Source organism: Nothobranchius furzeri, chromosome 1 (genome assembly GCF_043380555.1).
Source record: "Nothobranchius furzeri strain GRZ-AD chromosome 1, NfurGRZ-RIMD1, whole genome shotgun sequence".
Lineage (NCBI taxonomy): Eukaryota > Metazoa > Chordata > Actinopteri > Cyprinodontiformes > Nothobranchiidae > Nothobranchius > Nothobranchius furzeri.
The window spans coordinates 79,874,338-79,896,544 of record NC_091741.1 but is presented as its reverse complement, the minus strand read 5'-3'; the positions used below and the strand labels follow the sequence as shown (position 1 = coordinate 79,896,544).

Genomic DNA, 22,207 nt, shown 5'->3' with positions numbered 1-22,207 from the left:
CGTGCAACTGTTTGTTGCACGTCATATGATTAGACACTGAAAGCTCTTTGTGTAATACTGAACGGTCTTTGTGTGAAACTTGTAACAATTACTAAAAACTGAGACCTGTGATTTCCGCCTCCCTTAAGATCAGCTCATCAGACGTGTAACTAGGGAAATCCCAGCTTGTAATAAATAGAGGACGCTCAGATTTCAAAGGCAGAGTGATTTTGGAGGACCTGCCAGCCCAGTGGAGACTGAGCTGGTCGGACCTTATTCCATTCTCCTCGAGCATAAAACAGAATTCTGACTTTTGGTGTCTCTTTTCTTCTTTGTGTATGGTGTCTAGGGGTTTAAACTTGACACCAGTTGAGGTGGCTCGGGCATCTGGTCAGGATACCTCTTGGACACCTTCCTGGCGAGGCACGTCCAACCTAGAGAAAACCTAAAGGAAGACCCAGGACACTCTGGAGGGACAATGTCTCTTGGCTGGCCAGGGAAAGCCTTGGGATTCCCCCAGAGGAGCTGGCCCAAGTTAGCCTGGCAAGCCAGACTAAATAAATGTATTATGTAGTCTGGTAACGCTCCATTGACGGCTCTCGGTTGTGGGGCGGGTTCTACCGTTGTCTTTCAAATGATCTCCGCATTCCACTGGACAATGAATGTGACATACTCTTGTTTCACTCTGTTGCATCATCCCACCCACCAGGCATATAGAGTGCCCTAATTGGCCCACAAAGCAGATTAAGCTCTGTGATTTGTTCACTAAGCAGATAGAGCACTATGATTGGCCCACCATTAGGGACCAATCACAGCTCTTTATGTGTTTGAAACCCCTCTAGAGAGCTGTGATTGGCTAGCCAGAGTCCTGGTAGGAGCTGCGGAGGTTCCAATGGAGCATGCCTAGACCATTCTTTGCAAAGCAAGAATTTGTTCTAGTTCACTAGGCTAGGCCCAAGTGGCTGGGTAGAGGGAAGTCTGGGTTGCTGCTGTTCCCACGTCTCGACTCCAGACACGCGGATAAAAATGGATTAATGTAATTTTTTATTAAATGTAAAAAATATCACCCTCTTACCTCTATTGATATATTGTATTTTTCAAAACTGCTGATACTATCATACATTGCTGTAATGCTATGAGTTGTTTTATAACTTTATGAAGACATTATGTCACTCATCACAACACTGCAATGTCACAAACAATATTCCTCCAGACAGGGAGTCAGAAACTTAAACAAATGCTAAAAGACCTACGCTGGTCCAGTAAGCAGCAACGATGCCAGCAAATCAAACTAATAAAAAAGAAAATTCTGACCTTTAGTTTTCAAAATCATTGTCCCATTGTCACACAGGGGGTGCAACGACTGTTAACTCTGGCAGCCTCTGTGTTCCAGTCCTGGTTCTGATAGTAAAAGGATCATTTATGTTGTGTTTTTAAGCCTGAGCTCATTATACAAAGCAAAGCAAACCTCACTTTGTCAAATTCACTAAAACACACCACTGCTACTATTACTAATAATGTCCTGCATACCTTAATTTGTCCAAATGTCTCATTTTTGTCCAGGGTGGAGACAAAGAGCTCTACAGGAGTTTGTTTTGTTCGACAGCAAAACTGAAGAGGCTCAGTCAGCCGTTCGAATGCATGTTTGTGTGATCCTGAACCAAACAAGATTACCGCTGGCTCCCATGACACTTCAGTTGTGTTTGATGCCAAGATGTTTGATAAGAAACAATGTGCCACAGAAAGACCTAAAGTGTGGTGTGGCTTCACTTACAAAACTTTTTGCACATTCTTTCTTCTTTAGTTTGTTTCCTTCTGTGTACTTTTTGCATTTCACTGAGTTTAAGGTAATGTAACTGGTTTTCGTTTAAACACTTTCCCTCCATTTCAACAGGTAGGCCTAATTGATGTTTGCAATGGACAAGAAAATATTCAAGTGGATGTAAAACATGTTTACTACTTAAAAGTTGTCTTTTACCTGCAATTTATTAGAGTTTTGGTCATTGAGAAAAGACAAAAGGCCAATTCATTCACTCGGCTGAGTAAATAGTAACTATGTAGTGAAATACATCCTATTGCTGTAACCGTGGAGATAGGCACCAGCTCCTCTCCACACTAGTGAGGATGAAACGGTTCAGATGAACACATGGAAATCCATCCTGATGCCTTTTAGCCTTTGAGAGGAGCTGACTATGAACTGGAAAACTTTTTATTAGCAAGGTTGTGGATGCAGTCCCCCTGAAAAGAAAAAAGAAGAAGTCTAAAACACTTACTGAGACAAGAGGAAACAGGTTACTAAACATATGTTAGATGTAACTTGATGTTTCATACTGCTCAAAACCCCATTTAAAATTGCATTATTTATTATATTCTATTAGTTGTTACCTTCCACAAAAAGTAGCAGAGCAACGCCAGCAGCAGCAGCAAGGCAACGACTGTCAGGAAGATTATCCACCACGCAGCTTTGGTCTGGATTTCGACTTTTGTCTCGAGAAACACTGTCAACTTTAACTGTGGACAGTAAGATAAAAGACAATGAAATCAAAATCAAAATAGTTTTACATCAACAGGTTAAGAAACATTAGTTAAATTCAGTTTTTGTCATTATGTTAAATGACTGTTTCCTAATAAATTGTTTGCAGAATTCAAAGAGAGAAAAGGAAACCTGCCTGAGTCACGGTCTTTTCTGGTTTGAGTCCAATATTCTCAGAAGAACTGGTCAGATTTAAAGAAGCCTCCAAAACAATGTTAAGGTAATCCAACAAGCTGTAGTCCTGAATGAAGATGGAGGTTATGCACAATACCTGTAGGGGGTTCACTCGGATCTCAGTGATTAAAGTACCTCTGCTAAAGTTGTGTTCCAAAGGCGTGCATTCAGAAGAATCTTTGCAGTACTGTCCAAGTCCAGCAGAGGGCAGTGCATCTCCACACACCTCAGGCCATCCCAGCATGTCTGAAACAGTAAACAGGCCTGAGACTCAGGTGAAACGTCTCATCATCAAATGGCATTTTAATAACAGAAGGCCAAGCAAAATTACGTTTTTCAACCTTCTAAATAAAAATGCCCAGATTATCAATAATATTTGGTTTCTTACCAAAGTTTTGTATTCTCTTTTTGTTGGGACAAAAGAGAGAGCATCGAGCTTAGCTTCACGTCTTTGCCTTGAAGGAGCCTGCCAACCCTTAAATCAATCCAATCTGAAGTTTATTATAATGTCACTTAAATTTGAAAGTATAAACTTTTAACTTTTTCATGTACCTTTACACGTCTGAGTGGATTGACCTCATTTGCAGGTGAACACGGGACAGCCTTAACACCTTCACTGCTTACATGAGTCAGGTACAGCAGCCATTTCCCCTCAGAGTTCTCCTTTGGCCAGTGGATGTTTAGTGACACATTTGCAAAGGACTTCAGGGGTTTGCCCAAGTTTGTTATCTGTTGAAATGGTAAATAGCCTGTATTTGATATAGCGTCTTCTAGAGTCCTAGAACCCCCCAAGGCGCTTTACAACACAATCAGTCATTCACCCATTCACACACACATTCACACCCTAGTGGAGATGAGCTACATTGTAGCCACAGCTGCCCTGGGGCGCACATACTGCCAAACACAGGCGCCATCGGTCCCTCTGACCACCACCAGCAGGCAAGGTGGGTTAAGTGTCTTGCCCAAGGACACAACGATAGCGACAGACTGAGCAGGGCTCAGCGTAATTTCCACAAAGATTACAGGGCGAGCTCTTAACTCCTGTGCTGCCGTCGCCCAACCAAAAAACAAAATTCCTTTCTACATGAATAAAATATATCCCAGCAAAGACAGAAACAAATGTTTTCATACCTTAAATTCATATAGAATTGCTGGTCCTATTTCATCCACCAAGTTAACAGCACTTTCACCCTTCAAAACATCTCCAAGTGAGACTTGAGAAGGCTTGAGGAGCCTGGTGAAGAAACAAACAAGTTCTGTTTTAGTAAGGATTAAGATATGACAAGAATGTGGAAGTATGCAGGATTCACCCTTGGATTTGCAACTCCAGCTCAAAAACCACTTTGGCGAACAGTTCAACTGGCTGTATGGTCTGCACGCTTGTTCTGCATCACAGGAACAGAAGAACATGTTGATTCAGAATCATTTACCGTCCAGTTTCCATTCTGATTCATCTACGTACGTTTCAAGCTTCATGGTGATGTTTACAGCTTTTGTACTCAGTGAGATTCCAGAAGTTGTGAGTATGATGTAAAAAGTAACCTGGATTTAGAGATAAAATGTAGAATAAACATTCAATAAAAAGGTTGGTATCCTGATGAAGGGAAATGATTATTTCGCACCTCAGCATCTCTTTGAAGTGGGTTTCCCAGCTCACATCTGATCAGTGTCCCCTTGTCGTTGGCTGTGCAGCTCACTTGTGCTGCCTGAGGATTTGAGCACAAAAATTGACATTTATAATTAAATGATTAAATAAATCTGAGTATTATACAAAATAAAAAAACAAGGGCATGTCACACATCTGAAAATGTATAATTATGCTTATGTACTCAGTACTTGCTTTGGACCCCTTTTGCTTTTACTGTAATAAAGGAACTTTAGCTTGATCTTTTCTCATTTTTGAAGTTTCTCCTGTAGTTTATGTATTTGACACAAAATGTACCACATCGCATGTTTTCTTGTACTCACCTGGTCTCCACTAGAGTACACAGATGAGTAGTGCAGTGTTTCTGGAAGCATAATGACTGAGGAACTCTGATGTGCATCGTCACCGTTTCTGTTTGTCACAGTGATCTCCAAGGCTACGTCATCATCAGACGGAGTGATGACAGCTACGCCATTGTCTCTACAGATCAGCAGATATGTGTACAGGTTGGATAGAGTGGGTTGAATTATGTAATTCACTTTGCCAGGTTTTCCATTTGGACATTTCTACTTACCTGACCAGTGACGTGAAAACATCTTTACCGTTTTGCTTCGTTCTGGAACAGAACTGGGATTGTAACTGTAGGTTACTCTGGCAGATGTTGTCACTGCCACAACCCTGGTTTCTCAGAGTAATCTGGAAAAAATAAATTATAATAAAAAAAACTTTTTACTTCACTACAGTCTCGGAAATGTAAAAAATGTCATCTAGCTTAACGTATTTTCATTACATTTCTTTTATACAAATGAGTTTAATCATTTTTCCGACACATTTTTGTTCACTGCATGTTTTGCTCTTGCAGAGAAAATACATGGCTACAGGGAAATTAACATGCAACATAAAAAAACAGGCTTCGCAAACTTTCTGGATGAAAAACAAACTAAAATCACATTAACTTTACATGTGAAAAACCACATGAGAAAATATTACATTAACATGTAAAACACGTGTTCCCCAAGTGTTTCCACTTTAATTTAGGAGTTTTTTCAACATAATCATGTGATCCCTCATGGTCCTGTTGTTCCACACATTAAACTGTTTTGGTTTTTCTTTAAGAAGAATTAAACTAATTTGATTAGGGGTTATAAAGGGCCTCACTGGATCTGTGCTTACCTTTGACACAGTGGGGTTTTGGTGATAAATGCTGAGAACAGGAGACTGATCAGAACTCGCTCCAGCTGTCTCACTAGAAGTCAACTGAGACACAAGGACAGAGACGGGGATGCTCTGTAGTTTGTCTTTAATGTCTGTCTGGAAACAAACAAATATATAACATTAGTTTTTAGTCTTCAGTGTAGTGGAAAAGATTTGTTAATTATGACCAATAAGATGTGATATTCCATACAAATATGAAATATCAACCTGATTGATCTTTGAAAGTTTTATCAGAAAATTCTAGGGCTCTTTGCTTCTTCAAGGACAATAAACACACTTCGTATTAATTCAGACAGAGTCAGGTATATAGTTTATAAAATGAATTTAATTCTTTTTCCTAAACTAACAATTTATACATAACAAGATATGAATAATGAGATGTGGTGTAATGGATCTGGAGTGATTTAATGTGATGTGTGAAATGTAGGAAGCTTTGTATCTGAGAGAAAATGTGAAGTGTGGGCTGTAAAGGAATTTGTTGTTGTTTATAACTTGAGTGTTGTTTTGATTAAAATCCTCATCAGACACCAGTATGCAGGCTTACAATACCCTGGTATGAGTTGCCCCCGGCGGTCCGGAGGGGTGCGGTCGAGCGGTGAGGTCGCCGGACGTCAAAACCACAATTCTCAGAGATTAGTAGCTTCCTCTGAGTTCAGCTTCCCTGGCCATGAGATGCAATACGGGGTCTGCAGGTTAGGTGTCCAAGATGGATGTCTGAGAGTTGAAGTAGCTCTGAAAAGAGCTGTTGTGTCTGTAATCACTTGTAGCGTCACAGAAAGGTTTTTGACTTAAGGTCAAAGAAGACGGTTTGAAAAGAAATGCTTCTCTCCCGATCTGGCCAAATCGGGCGTCAGCTGGAAACTGAATTAATCGGGAATTAATTCTTGTTTTATTAAACTACTTTGTTATGATTTCTGGCCAAGTTTGGCCAATCAGAATTTGACACGTTTCTGAGTATTTACCAACATCCCTCAGAAAGCCACGCCCTCCTCAGATACAAAGATTTCCAAACACTGTGAATAAGAATCCTTAAAACTCTTGTGAGGTGCATATTAACCTTAATGAGTATCTTATTGTAATGTGTAGGAGTATAAACAATGATTAAATTGTTAAATCAAACACATACCGATCTTTGATATAAATGGATCATTATAAGAACAATATTCATTTCAAATTCATTGATTTAAGCACAGATTATTCAAACATTTGATTTAACCTTCCCACTGTCCGAATGGGTGTGACCTCGCGAGGAAAGTTGACCATTGAGCAGGGTTGATGGTTTATCCCTTGGGTGCACGTGGCAGGGGTGAGGAGTGAGCACCACCTCACCCCTGCCACGTGGACCTCAAGGGATAAACCATCAACCCTGCTCAATGGTCAACTTTCCTCGCGGGGTCACACCCATTAGGACAGTGGGAGGGTTAAACATCTTGTTCATTCATCACATATGATTATTTAACTTATAACTGTAAAATCCTGTAGAAGCTTCAAGTAGATAGCAAAGAATTCAGCAGTCTGGCTTTTACGCAGAGTGCAGACCTTGGGTCCGAGTGTCTGTTTGAATGCTTTTCTTCATGGTATGTTAACAAGCACTGAGCAGAACCTTCTGGATTTGGAAGCCCAAATAGAAAGTGTATTTAGTTCTATGGATGAAAGGTTACTGTGTTGGTCAATATATAGGTGAAAATTTACCCTTTTGGTATGTTACATCAGTCTCCGATGAGTAATTAGAGCAGGGTTATTCTTAATGTTGGTCACTGAGCCGAAATAAGTCATTGTTGGAAATCACTTATTGAAGGTTTATTTGCATTTCCCAAAATATACAGTAACTGGAAAATGGTTTTGGATTTTAAAATTTCTATAGAGCTTTTTATATTTCTGACCCATGTTGTTGAATACAGACAGCTTGGGGTGTCTAATACAGCTTATCAGAAAACATGTGCTGTTTCTGACCCAATTTCCTATGTAATTTAGCTATGTTGTAACGGCTGCTGAGTCATGATTTGTTCTGAGAAAGATGGTTTAATGTCATACGCTTAGAAATACCACCTTAAATTAGCATATCCCAATACAGAAACTCTTCTGCAGAACAATGTTAGCCTGAGCCAATGCTAATGCTAGCCTGAGCAACTGCTAATGTCCATGTTGGACAAGAGGACAACAAAGAAAAATGTCAGATGTACTATGATTATCCAGACTTGGAATGAATGCCCGATAGATCCATAACTTACCAAGTGATCAGGGCTCCTGGGCCATTGTGAGCCCCAACAAAGTTCTATAAACAAAAGCTAAAACCACAGTTTCCAACTGTAAAATAATATTTTCCTTTAAGTAACAGTGAGTTTTCTATAATACTGAAATGGCACCTCAAGTTGAAGTGTTCTGTCGGTACAGACTTGTTTCCCTTGTTCAGGAAGCTCTAGTTTTCCTTGAGAAGAACCTGAAAAGGTGACTCGGGGCCGTGAGCTTTTCTTGTCATAATCAGCCTCAAAAGCATAGCTGAGTTCTGTGAAGCAGATGCACAAAGTCACTGTTCATTGAACCACAGTTAATAAAACGCTGATAGCACTATTTCTGGGTGGCATCAACATTTGGACGTAGGTTCAGTCAGACATGTCCTGTTTCTGCTTATCAGTCCTGTTGGAAAGTAATTCTAGTTGCATTCATTCAAGCAGCCGTCTCCAACAGCTAAGAAGGCAATTAATTATAACTTTTACAAAGGAACACACTCCAGAATAGTCAAACTGTCTTTTTAATGTTACACAGATAGCCTGATTGCTTCTTAGTCAATTCTATTACGAATCATTATGAGGATTTTATTACAGATGTTTTAGACATGAAACACTTAGCAGGTTTAAATGAGTAAGAAAATCACCTTTAGTTAAATAAACTGTAAACAAACTCACCCAGTTTGGGGTTAAAAGATGACGGATGTGCCGTGTAAGTGAAACATGCCTGACCTGCAAAATAACTTTAAATATTTGGAAAGATAAATACTGTAAAAAGAAATTCATGTTAAAACAGGATACCTAATGGTTTAGCTTTTCTCACCATTTCTGTGTATCACATTGTTTCTTCTTGATATCCACATTATTTGGTGTTATCCTGAGAGAGGTGTTGATGTTGACCACCGGCTTTGATCTGTGACAGAGAAACATAGTTAAACTCTTGTGGAGTCATCTTGTGCTTTCATGGCCAAGTCTCTCTTGAAAAAGAGATTTAATTTTAATGAGATGTTCAACTAGTCAAATCAAATTAAGTGTTTAACAGCTAATCTTAAAATGAGTATTTAAAAGAAAAACATTGATAAAAAACACTTTTTTTTGTTTAGGTTTAGATTTAAGAACAATTTCTAAAAAAAACAAATTAGAGGTTTCAATTAAATCCAATATTAATCTCACTTTATTTTAATTATTGAGTTACTTTAAATATACAGTAACAATTAAATAGTATAAATATTCAGTGTGACAGTCCTGTATTTTGATAGGGGTTTAAATTAGTTTTATCAGCTATGTTGAATGAGTTTTTATCAAGTAATGCAAGCTGATATGTGAAACTGTTGGAATGCACTCTGTTTTATTAAACCTACAAATTACCTGAAAACAAAAACTGAGTCTGAAAGTGATCCCACGGCTAAATCCGGGTACTGATTGTTGTCCACGTCCAGGTTCCCGCTCAGAGAATAACCAAACTGTTTCACCATGTTCCGCTGAGGTGAGAGGACCTGATGAATGAAAAATGTGAGAACATTATTTATGTTTTTTTTTTCCACTTGAGACAAAAAGAAAAAGACTTTACCTGAGCTGCTTCTCTGTTGATACCGTCTGATGTCCCACAGTACAAATAAACTCGACCCGAGCCGTCATAAGGCGCCCCCACAGCGACATCTGTCAAAGGAGATCAAATAATAATTAAACACACTTCATTCACGCTGTGACTTCACACTAGCTACGTTTACATGGGTGAAAGTAATCGGAATGAACGCCCTACCCAGGGCCAGACTAAGACTTTGTTGTACCCTGGGCAACAATATTAAAGGGCCCCATCATCACGACCCAAAGATCAACATAATATGGTCACATACAGAATATTTTACTGTAATATGCAGTAAATATACTCAATACTTGAATGCCTGACATCACGTGACCCGCTCAGGGTAACCTTTGACCCACCTTGTGTGGACTGACCAATGAGGAGAGGGTCTTAACTTGAGGCCCTCTCTTCATTGGTCTGTCTGCATGAGACTGACTCTCAACTGACGTTCAAAGTCATAGGCAGCGAAGCGTCTCTGTGCAGTGCAAAAACCCGGGTGGACAGTTTGTTTAATATAGCAGGGTTTCCCCCAGCGCTTTATAAGCCTGGCGGGCCGCTAGGCTTTGCTTGCCCACCCGCCAGGCTAAGCGTCATGCCCGCCCCCTCCCGACCCTACCGTGTCCGCTGACACGAACAGCGCAGCGAAACTAGGGCCCTCCATCAGCTGATACTGGTGAGAAACAGCAGCGAAACGTGTGCAACCCCCTCACCCCCGCTCTCACAGAGGAGCACTGCGGGATGGAGTGCGCGATCCCCCCCCCCCTCCCCGACGGCCGACGCCGCCAGGCTTAACTCATTTTCTGGGGGAAACTCTGTATAGGGTGACCATATTTCCATTTCCAAAAAAGAGGACAGGATCTGTGCCTATGACGTCACACTATGGCAACGCCACACAAACCACTTTGGGACCCATTTTTTTGTAAGAACTAAAATTAATATCAGATTATGCCAATAAAAGGGCTCTAAAACAATTCATATGTAATTATTTTGCATATTTATCGCAAAATCTCATTTTTCTGCTTTAGTGCTGCAACAAGGTTTTATTAATAATAAATTATTTTTATTATTTTGTGAAATTAGACGATAGGACCAATGAAAAAATAAGTTGTCACACACTCCATGGAAACTTTCAGAGAATCCACAAATAGTGGCTTTCAAATGGTTTCGTTACTTTTTGCAAATTTAGAAAAGCAGCAGATGAGACAGCATGTCTGATAATGTAGTTTTTCATCTGATAATATTAGAACATGTCAGTCATATCTGAGGTTTTTTTTTTTTACAAACATTGTGAAACTAATACTCCTAGACAGGGTATGGATTACACAGAGGCTTCTGGGGAGCCCAGTTATAGGGGAGTGGGGGGTCTTCTGTTTTGCCTTGGCCCCCAAAATGCCTTGAAACTGCCCTGGGTGTGTGACTGAGTTCTGAAGGTGATCTGAATTGTATCAGATGTATAATTATTACATGTGTATAACTTATTGTTTTATACAGGTAAAAACGTGTAGTGGAGATAAATCTACCTACATTTTACTTTTCAACACTTTGTTATGTTATCTTGTTTTTACTGAACTATTTTCCTGTCCTGTCTGTCTCTCATCTTCCTGCATCTCCTCTAAACTCTCCAGAACAACTGCTGCCTGGATTCTTACTTTTTCACCTCATCAGTTACTTTTGAGCAGATCAAAGGTATCTCCTGACCACAAAGCGGAGAGCGCATTTCGATGCTGCGTCAGTGAGGTGAAATCACCGCAGCACAGGTGATGAGCTCCGCAGTAGCAGAGCGCTTCAGGCACAAATAAGACAGAAAGTAGAGAACATGTGCAGACATGAACGATCGTGTGTTAATTATAGTTTTTTGGTTGCACCACTTTGAGAATGGACCGTGCGCTGGAAGCATCAGCCTGGAGCGCTGCGCAACAATGATCAGCGCTATGCCGCTCTCTGTGCTCTCTGCGCAAAAAAGTACATAAATGATGTAATATAGGTAGAACACTTTTATCCCACTTTTATAATTCGATCCCTGCTCCTGGATGAAAAACCGGACATTTTCATCAATACAAGAACCCCCCGTCCGGACGCCCCGGACAGAGAGTGAAAAGTGGACATGTCCGGGGAAAAGAGGACGTACGGTCACCCTAGTTTAATATAAAGTGGGAGATTACAGATACAGTATTTTGCTCGTGCCCTTGCTGCCCTGGGCCTGGGCCCTTTAGAGTTTGTGGACCCCTGGGCAATTGCTCAGTTGCCCATATGGTTAATCCGGCCTTGGCCCTACCCGATCAAAAATTCTTCATGTAAACATGTCAATCGGAATGACATTCCATTTCGATTGAGAGAAGTGGTTCTGTCCGATCATCCTTCCGATTGACGTCCATGTACACATCCATTCGGATTGTTGGAGTATAATAATGCCCACTGCGCTTGTGTGCAACTTCGGCGTGACATCTTTCTGCCTTTGCAGACACTCAGGTCAAGTCTGACCCCGGCTTTACACTAGCCATGAAAGCAGTCACGTAACGTGATAGCGGCATTCCACCCGCAAGTTCATTCCCAACTGGGAGCAATTCTGATGTGAAACGAGAAGGAAAGCGTTCCACACAGCTGATCCCATCACGTCACAAAATCACGAGAGAATTGGAACACCTCTCTTGATTTCACACATCCATACACAGTGATAAACAAGATGAAAAACAGCTGTATGCATAAAACATTCCTGTGGGTTATTTTCTGTTCTGTTTACATTGGTTACAAAAGTTCACAGGAAATTACTTACTGCGCGTGACCTTTATCATGAAAGTTTCTGGATGTTCTACACTGCTTTTGTTTGATTTCCTGTCTGGCTCTATCTAAACTGCTGAGTTTGACGAATTTTGGAAGTGTATTGTGTCAAAAATAGACTCAAGACGTAATGATAGCGTGCCTTCACTTCTGGGGAGCGTCCAAAACAAGTCCAAAACGTCACACTTAGCTGCGGACCGAGGATGATAGAAAACAAGGTTCATGATACTTCAGTCGATAGTACAGAATACCATTAGCAAAATGCAAGACTTATTTTATTACTAACTATGAATACTAGCATAAGTAAGCAACCTAAATGCTTAATCCTGGCACATATTAATGTACATAGTTTATTGTACAAAATTCAGGATCTTTCCCTATTTTTGCAATTAAATAAAATAGACATATTAACGATTTTCGAAACCCATTTGGACAGCTCAGTAGGCAATTCAGACATTGATATAGAGGGGTTCTCAATTTATAGACAAGATTGAAATAGATTAGGAGGGGGTGTGGCCATATATACGTGACCATTTTCCAGTGAGATTAAGAAGTGACCTAATGGTTGATGATATGGAAGTGTTTTGGTTACAGGTACAACTTCCACATCTGAAACCAATTATTCTCGGTAGTTGCTATAGACCATCTAGTGCCAGGATAGAGTGCAGACTGTTGCACCCTGACTTTGGAATGATCTCCCTTCATCCTTACGTAGCATTGACAGTCTGGACACTTTTAAAAAACAGCTAAAGACCCTTTTATTTAAAGCTGCTTCTAACTAAATCTTTTATTTTGCTATTTTTAACACAAATTTGTAATATTTTGTCTGTTTATAAAATTTAATAATTTCATGACTTTATTTTTTCTGATGTTAATCTATTTCTGTTTTGAGATAATTCTGATTTTATGACTTTGTTTTATTTTGTTTTGATCTATGTGAAGTACTTTGTGATTCTATGTCTGTGATAAGTGCTATATAAATAAAATTTACTTACTACTTACTTACTTAACCAGAAACAATTTGATTACCATGTCTCAGCATGTATAGGTCTGTTAAATCCACCTGCACTGCACAGACTCAAATGGTGGATAGCTGGTTAACATCAGTTGAAGAAGAAGAAGAAAAAGAAGAAGAAAAGATCATTTCTATAGCGCCTCTCAAGATAAAAATCACGAGGTGCTTCACAAAAACAAAAACGTAAAAATATAAAAATAATTTAGAAAATGATTTAAAAATCTAAAATGAGCAAGAAATAGACAATTATGATTAAAAATGTCAAGAAAGAGAGAGAGAGTGAATAGGAAAGAGGGAAATCAGTGAATCCTGGGGAAGGTGGAATAGGTGGGGAGAGCAGAACAAAGAGAGAGTGATGAAGGTCACATAAAAGCCAGCCTGAACAAGTGAGTTTTCAGCTGCTTTTTAAAGGAGACCACTGAGTCCACTGATCTCAGGCTCAGGGGGAGAGAGTTCCAGAGTCTGGGGGCCACTGCAGCAAATTATCTGTCACCTTAAGTCTTTAGCCTGGTGCGCTGCACAACCAGTAGGCTTTGATCACTGGACCTCAGGGACCTGCTGGGGGTGTAGGGACAAAGAAGATCACCAATGTATGATGGTGCTTGTCCATGTAAGGCCCTAAAGACCAGAACCAGGATCTTGAAATGAACCCTGAAGTTGACTGACAACCAATGAAGCTGGAGGAGAAGCGGGGTGATGTGGGTGTGTTTGGAGGACTTGGTCAGAAGTCGAGCACAGGCATTCTGAACCACCTGCAGATGGTTCAGGGAGGTTTTGCTCAGACACGTGAAAAGAGAGTTGCAGTAGTCTAAGCGTGAGGAGATTAAGGTGGTGATGACTCCATGCTAGTATGTTCAAGGCTACTTGGCTTTAGTTCTACCTTTGATATAATCAACCATAAAATTTTGATCTCCAAACTAATCAGTTTTGGTTTTACCTCCTCTACTGTCAAGTGTTTAAAAGCTATTTGTCAGAGAGATTTCAAAGAGTTTACTTTAATGGTGCATTATCCAACAGAAAGACCCTGCAATGTGGTGTCCCCCAAGGAAGCTGTCTAGGGCCTCTGTTATTCTCTATTTTTACAAATAATATGCCGTATGTACTTAGTAAGGCTAAACTGATGATGTTTGCTGATGACTCAACTGTCTATTATGCTGCTCCCACATGCTTTGAGCTCCATGAAGTTCTGTCCACTGAAATCGACAGGGTATATAGTTGGATAGCAGGAAATAAACTAGGTTTAAATGTTTCAAAAACAGTGAACATAATATTTAGTTTGAGGTATAGATTATTAACTAAATCCCACATTAAATTTACAGGTGAATGGCCAGAGTTTACAGCAAGTTAAAAAGATGAAGTTACTTGGACTCTGGATTGATGATTGCTCAGTGTTGTGGTCTGACCACATCAACAATGTCAGTGCTAAGACGGGCAGAGTTGTTTCCGTAATACACAAATGTACACCATTTCTCAATTCACCGCTGCTTAGTCTTGTTGTTCGTACATTGGTTTTACATCACTTGGATTACTTTTCAGCTATATGGTCAGCTGTGTCCAATTGTATTTTATATAAGCTACAGGTAGCTCAAAACAAGGCAGCGAGAGTGGTTCTTGGTTGTCCTCCAAGAACAAATACAATAGATATGCAAGATCGTGTTTCCTGGATGATGGTCAGGCAAGGACTTTCAGCTGATACACTTTTGTTTTTTAAAAGAATTATTGATACCCAAACTCCGAAAAGTCTTTATAATAACAACATAATTTTTCACTCAAATGTGTAATCACAGTTTACTAGAGGGGCAAAGAACTGACAGATTACTTTAACCGTAACCTGAGACCAATTCTGTGAAGAGAAATGTTTTAATCAAGTGTTCAAAGTTTAGATCAATTTCATTGTGGAATAATCTTCCACTTGAGGTTAGTGACAATAAGGATAAATACAGTTTAAAAAATAAACTACAATCGTACCTGTATGCAAAATCGTAACATCTGTATCCGTTAATCAAGGGGTTGTGATTTGATATAAGCATAAGGTTTTATTTGCTCTTTGTTTTGCTTTATGTCTATATGATTCTCTTTTATTGTTCTGTTTTTAATAGTGATTGTGTGATATAGTAAGAGTAATGTAAGTGTTTTGAATGTATCGTTTTGACCCCAGGAAGACTAGCTGTCAAGTATTTGTCAGCTACTGGGGATCCTTTTAAATAAACAAATTAAGAAAACAATGACAGAAGATAAAGTCAGAGAAGAGAATATGTGGTTTACAGTGTTGTTAAAGTCTGTGTCAACCTTTAGATGATTCTCTCTCCACTCATGACATCATCTTAAGAATCTAAAGCCACAGATCTAACCTGCTTCAACACTAACTTTGATGCATGTTGAGTCATGTGCTGCATGAAGGGGTGTATACTTTAATTGTGTGTTGCAAGATATTTGCATATTAGAACCTCCATAGCCATCTTGATTGATGTCTCCTGCATTTTCCACTGCAATGCCAAACATGGAGTCTTTGTGTCCATGAAGCTCAATGGGATCTGTTTTCTCCCAGTCTTTTCCCTTGTTGTTGATGTAGATGAAAACCGCTCCCCCGATCTCGCCGTCTTTGACAAAATACTGGGGTGCCCCTACAGCGAGGTCCTCCCACCTGCGTGAACAAAATAAAAACAACAAATGGTGAGACAAGAATTTGCAGTAGTGACATAAATGAATTAAAATTGAAATCCTTTGCATATCTCAATTTATATTTGCACACATACAGTAAAGAGACATGCAAATACATTGCATTAAAAAAGAACAATCACTGCTTTTACACTTATCACTGGGGCGCCACAGAGACGTGAGTTTATTCTGTTTCTTTTTTTCCCCCCGTGTCCTGTCTGGCTGTGAAGCAAACAGGATTAATGTCTGAATGCTGGTGACAAGCCTTACAGGTTTACTCTCAGGTGGAGCATCAAAGCTTCTGCTTTTAATGTCACTCCTGATACTTAAAACTGTTTTGTTATTGTTTTTTGATGCTTTATAATTTCAACCAGACACGGAGACAGAGGTAAAAGAAAAAGGAAGAGACAACAGGGGGTGGTGGGGTGGTGGGTGGGGGTGGGGTGGGGGTGGGTGGGATCCCCCTCCTAGCCTCCAGCCCCGGGAAGCCAAGCGACAACAGAGGTGTGCTAAGGCCCCTAGTCTCCCTCCGCGTGCTCCAATATAGTGTTAGTGCGTGTTGATGAGGTGTATTCCATGGCTGTGCCTACGCCAGCTGATGCCACCACACCACCCCACTTGGACCCACAGCCCTCTGTATCTAGTGCAGTTTAAAATTGGAAGTGGGCACCAGCACTCGGGATGAGGCTGAAAAATCCCCCTGCCAAATGTTCACTCCCAAGGCCCTAAGTGTGTGTTTGCGTGGAATGTCGTTGGTGGAAGTGTTTAATGTGCAAATAAAATTGGGGGGCAGGTTGCCACAGGAATGCGAAAATGGGATCCATACCCACACCCCCTGACTTGTCCACCCCCCAAGGTCCTATGTGCATGTTTGTGTGATGATGTGAGGGAGCAGGAGGAGAAAAATGTGTGGGGATGGATGGGGAGGAATGGCTGGTTGACCTAAGCCCTCCAGGGAGCCAGCTCCCCAACTGGCCCCAATAGGCACCTCTGTTGCCAAAATGCCACCCAGGGCATGGAGACCCCAACCCATCTTGCCAGGGCCCAAAGCAGCAGCATCTCAGAGCCTTACGGAGTCAGAGGGCACCAACCCAGCCCCACCCCAGCAGAATTTTTACTCCCATCCCTGCATTTGCACAACTTCCAGAATATATAAGACATAGGACATCCGGTTTATTCTGTTTCTATACACATGACTGTCTCACTGCACAGCACCAACCTCATTACCACATTTGAATTTGACATTGCAGAAGTGATCTCCAAAGGAAAAATAATCCGGCTCCCAATAAGGTAAAAAAAAAAAATTAAACAAAACTCATTATTGATGCATGATGGACATCCACAACTGCACAGTAAAATTTGCAGGGTGGTATTGCCCGAAAGACACTTTTCTACACAGCTCACAGTTTGTTTCCCTTTTCAGGTTTCTGGGAATACATAATTAACCTAAAGCTGAAAATGTATCACTCAAACAGACTTGCTCAGTAATTTTATTTGCAATATGACTGCAGGTTTTTTGCATGGCAAATGCTGACCATTTTTATTAGTACCTAAATCCTCTAATATTAGCCTGTATTTAATTAACTGCCGGGTATCATATTTTGGTCGGAGCCGGCGGAGGTGAATAATGGCCGGTTTTTTATTGTGGCCGGGTGGAATGTGGTAACAAGCAAGTACGGGGGGCGGTTGTGTCATCCGTCTCACTTTTGATTTGCCAGTGATAGACCGCGAGGGTAACTTTAACCGTGCAGAGACGAAGAGGAGGCGAAAATTTAATATCAAGTTCAAAGAGAACGTGCTGATTATGCTGCAGAACACTCTGGGGAGCAGTAGCAGGGGTTGTATGAACTAGTCACTAGTCGACTTCATCGCTCTATAGTGACTTTTTATGCCTGTCATCAACTAGTCGCTGTCACGTGATAATGACCGGCAAAATGCGGTCCTCGGAAAAGACAGCAGCCTGCTGTCAGCAGGTGACAAGCTCCTGCGCGTCGGGAGGCAACGCGCTGTGCCAGAGCGTCGGTACTGACATCCGCCGTAAAATGGACATTCAACCAAATTGTGACGTTTACCCTCTTGCAATTTAACCTTCCCCTCACCCCCATCCTAACCTTAACCAGCTTGGCATGCAAAGCTCTGATTGTTGACGCGCTCCAGACATCTGCGTCCTGAGCACGGCCACAGTAACATTATCAAATCAGGTGTCGCCACCTCAAAATCTAATTTAACACGCGATCGTTCATGTCGGCTCATTTCCTTTTATGTTTTCTGTTTTTTATTCTTTTATTTGTGCCTGATGCGTTTCGCTGCTGTGGATCGGGGCGCATCACCTGTTTTGTCCTCGGTGACGCACCTAACTGATGTGGCTGGCGAGCACTCCGCTGTTTTTGCGGTCGGTAGATCTTTTAGAACTGCAGTTCAAAGGTAACTCATGAGGTGAATATAAATGAACCCAGGTAGCAGTTTCTCTTTAGGATTAAGAGGAGATGCAGGAAGATAATAAACAGGCAGGACAGAAAAATAGTCAAATAAAAACAAGTTAGTTTTTGTACCTGGTGGTTGCAACAAACACACACCATTGAAGGTAATCAGAAGTGAGGAACAGAAAATTAAATAATTATTTTAATGTTTAGAGCAGCAGGAACTCCAAGAGGCTGCAGGCGCATCAGTGAGTTTGCGGCCGCTGCGCAGGGGGAGGGGGGGGGGGGGGGCTGAAGCAGAAACTACCGTTGTTAAAAGAAATGTGTTTAACTTTGAAAATGTGGGTGCAATTTTAATTGTCAAAAACTCCAGCGAACCATTAGTTCATTTTGCTCAAAAAGAAATAGAGGCCTGCCTCTAATTCTGGTCCTCCTTCCAATAAAGGCCTGGAGCTTGGTGAGCTTGAGTCAAATACAGGCCCGGGCCTGTATTAGAGGATTTACGGTATTTAATTAATTTAGATTAAAATAAATGGTTTCTGGGAAATGTTAGCCGATGTTGTCCTCCTTGTAGCAACAATGAACACATCTGTACAGAACTCCCTGACTGTTTTCTCAGACTTGTTCTATCTTGCTTTATAGTTTTTTATTTATTTTGGCTCCAACTCTGTGGAATGCCTTGCAGGCTTTACTTTTTACAAAGTTCAAGTCACGTTTGATTTCTCTTTATCTTTTGGTTGATATGAAAATTGCACTTACTGACTCTTTTTGCTTTTATGGGTCTTTAAGTCTAATTTTATTGCGTTTTTATTTAATTTTTGAACTACTGTGTGCATGTGATTGTTCCATGTAGTGTCCAGCACTTTAGTCTCCCAGTTGGATGAGTAAAAGTGCATTATAAATAAAAGTGACTTGACTTCACTAATTTAAAGAGTAGACAAATTTTTTTTTCTAATACCAAAAAACAAATTATTACTCATAAGCAGTTACCGTTATAACTCAATAACTGTTAAAGATTTAAATGTGCAATTTTGTACAAACCTACCCATCACTATTGAGATCCACCACTGTCAAATCATAGCCAAAGGATGAGGCCAGACCTGGACCAGACAGAACCATCTCCACCTTTAAATTACTCTTAGCTTCAGGATCTGATCTGATAAACGCCACCTGGCCGCTGTAACCTCCTCTGGGTGCTCCTGATACGATGATCAGCTCACCCGGCTCCATGAGGGCCATTCCTGAATCGATGGAGAACCCTGAGGTGCATCAGAAGAAGGCAGAGAGAAACATTTTGATGTTATCATCTGTATTTGATCTTTAAATATAGTTGATAAGGTTCTCATGCAAACGTCCAAAGAATCTGACCCAGGTAGCTGTTTTTCTGGATAGGAATGAGTTCATGCAACAAACGATTCGCATCTCCAGTTTCACGAGGTTCTTCACTGATTAAACCCAGGTCATTCAAGAATTCCTTTTGAACGATTCCTTTAAAAGTATTAAAGCAAATGAAAACAAGATAAAACCAGTTGGTTGAGAAGATACACGCTAAATGATGTAACGTTTCAATGTGTTAATCTCAAATTATATAAAGCGAAAAATCTACAATAGGATCATAACAAATGAGCTGTTACTCCTTTATTTAAAATGCCCTTTTAAAATGATCTGGTTATCTAAAAGGTTCCTTTAAATGTCCATGCATTAGAGTTTGTTTCTACATAGTGTTCTTTTAATAAGCACATGCTTACAGCTTCATTTCAAGGTTAAAGTTGCTGCTGGAGTTTCCTTACAGAGCAGTGTTTATTTTTTGTACCTTTCCACTGATAGGCTCCTGGGGCTCCAAACAGCAAAGAAACATTATCCTTTGCAAAAGATGCTCCATGACCTTGTTGGCAATATGCAAACCAATCATGGTTCTTTGAACGTCTTTTTAGGCGTGCATCATCACAAAGTACTCTCCGGTCTCTCATTCCAGCTTCTCTGACGTGTAGGTCGTTTCCCAGGATGTAACACTGACCAGTCAGCAGGTTAGGGACATCAGAGCCTGAGCTCATGCTCCATTCCTGATAACGGTGAGCACAGGTCTGAAACAGGGAGGGCAAGAAGGGTTTTAGCATCCACAAAGTTGTGTGTCTTCTGAAACTCAAAGGCAGATCTTGTTCTGGAGGAACGTAAATAAGTTGAACGATGAACTTAAAAGAAAAAGTTAAATCTAACATTAACTGAGCAGAATGGAAGACAAAGAGACAAAGAGAACATAAAAGAAATAGAAAATACTCAAAAGATTAATTAGCTAAACTAGATATAAATAAAATTAAATGAAACCATACAGAAATCTTACCATTACATTTTTACCTGGACCTTGGCTTGTGACTCTAACTCCCATCCATTGGTTATTTACACCTTTATTACCAAGGAACTCTGAAAATAAGCCAATAGTTTACATGCCAGCATGAAGTACATTCGTTAGAAACCACCTGACTAGAGTTCTAATACTGAAATATGACAATGCTTTAAAACATTTTTGACTTTTTTAATCCATTACTCCAAAATGAACATACAACCTTTACTTTTTAACTACATAACCCATGTTAATGTGTTTAAAATCTAAACCACTATATTATTCTGTATTTAAAAATGTATTCAAAGTCGAAAAACCTGAAAATCTGTAGTATATAAAGACGTTTCTTTATACTTTATGTTTACATTTTCAACAAAGTAAATGATACATAAACTCCTAAAATATTTAAAGACCTATTAATAAAATAATCCAGTATGTTAAACAAACCTTTACTGTTAAAATCAATGGGCTGACAGCGCTCGGATGTAGACAGATCACAACTGTAAACAGCACCTGTAACGTTCACTTGGTTCTGGGGTTTTGCATGCGGTGCTCCCACTAGCAGGCTAAGAAAACAAAAAGCACTAAGGTAAATATTATATTCAGCCCCCCCCCCCCCCCCCCCCCAAAAAAAAACGCTTTTGTTTGACTTACAGATTTCTTTTGGTTGGGCTCAGCTGCTGGTGGAAGGCAACAGAAAATCCAAAAAGAGTCCCTGGAGCTCCGTTTCTCTGCAGCACATTCTGAGAGTCTAGGTTAAATGCTGCAACATAAAGTATCACAAAATGCCACAAAATCCATATATTCACTGTGCACCAATGTTTCGCCATGATTTTGCATAAGAAATTAATTTTTCTATTGTTCTACAGATGCGCTCACAAGAAGGGGAACTTCTGACTTTCAGACAAAACGGATTTGCTCTAACATGCGTTCACTGGTTCACTTTTCCTCTGAAAAGGTGTGGTGGCATGCAATTACTCAAAAAAAAACTCAGATGTTGGATGAACACAATTTAATCATGGCACCTATTTCCACGTAATTTCACCAAAAGTACAATTAACCCATAGTTTTGACAATGTCAAACCAACACATTTGGCATCTGGCAGCTCAGTTTAATTGCATAACATTGAAAATAAATAAATATAAAGAAAGAAAGAAAGAAAGAAAGAAAGAAAGAAAGAAAGAAAGAAAGAAAGAAAGAAAGAAAGAAAGAAAGAAAGAAAGAAAGAAAATGATCTTTTATATAGCACCTCTCAAGATAAAAATCATGAGACACTTCACAAAAAAATTAAAGTATAAAAAAGATTTCTAAAAACTATTAAAAATGTGTTTAAAATGAGAATGAATAATTGTGATTAAAAAAATCTAAGAAAAGGGAGAGAGAAATCAGTGGATCCCGGGAAAGGTGGAATAAGAACAGAATAAAGAGGTTGGTGATGAAGGTCACACAAAAGCCAGCCTGAACAAGTGAGTTTTCAGCTGCTTTTTAAAGGAGACCACTGAGTCCACTGATCTCAGCCTCAGGGGGAGAGAGGTCCAGAGTCTGGGGGCCACAGCAGCAAATGATCTATCACCTTTGGTCTTTAGCCTGGTGCTGCACAACCAGTAGGCTTTGAACACTGGACCTCGGGGACCT

General features: G+C 40.1%; 1 protein-coding gene across 1 annotated transcript; it reads right to left on the bottom strand.

Annotated features, from left to right (window-relative positions):
• Positions 1–406: 406 nt before the first annotated feature.
• Positions 407–21,488, bottom strand: LOC107379381 (integrin alpha-6). The gene is made up of 25 exons (XM_015950111.3): positions 21,226–21,488; positions 21,019–21,137; positions 20,572–20,651; positions 20,044–20,314; positions 19,599–19,718; positions 19,276–19,489; positions 15,600–15,796; positions 9,345–9,433; positions 9,143–9,270; positions 8,598–8,687; positions 8,453–8,517; positions 7,913–8,052; positions 5,505–5,642; positions 4,906–5,027; positions 4,655–4,811; positions 4,309–4,392; positions 4,149–4,228; positions 3,997–4,071; positions 3,818–3,920; positions 3,239–3,415; positions 3,075–3,161; positions 2,822–2,932; positions 2,649–2,753; positions 2,365–2,490; positions 407–2,217 (listed from the first exon to the last, which is right to left on the bottom strand). The coding sequence occupies exons 1-25, from the start codon at positions 21,399–21,401 to the stop codon at positions 2,170–2,172; spliced, it is 3,102 nt and encodes a 1,033-aa protein (XP_015805597.1). The 5' UTR covers positions 21,402–21,488; the 3' UTR covers positions 407–2,169.
• Positions 21,489–22,207: the final 719 nt, after the last annotated feature.

What these genes read in the sequence shown, in the direction of transcription:
- LOC107379381 (XM_015950111.3), bottom strand. Translation starts at nt 21,401, where the DNA reads ATGGCGAAACATTGGTGCACAGTGAATATATGGATTTTGTGGCATTTT. An exon ending in ATCTTTTAACCCCAAACTGG is followed by an intron (nt 8,053 to 8,452) that starts GTGAGTTTGTTT and finishes TCTGCTTCACAG; the next exon opens with AACTCAGCTATGCTTTTGAG. An exon ending in AAAACCCCACTGTGTCAAAG is followed by an intron (nt 5,028 to 5,504) that starts GTAAGCACAGAT and finishes TATTTTTTCCAG; the next exon opens with ATTACTCTGAGAAACCAGGG.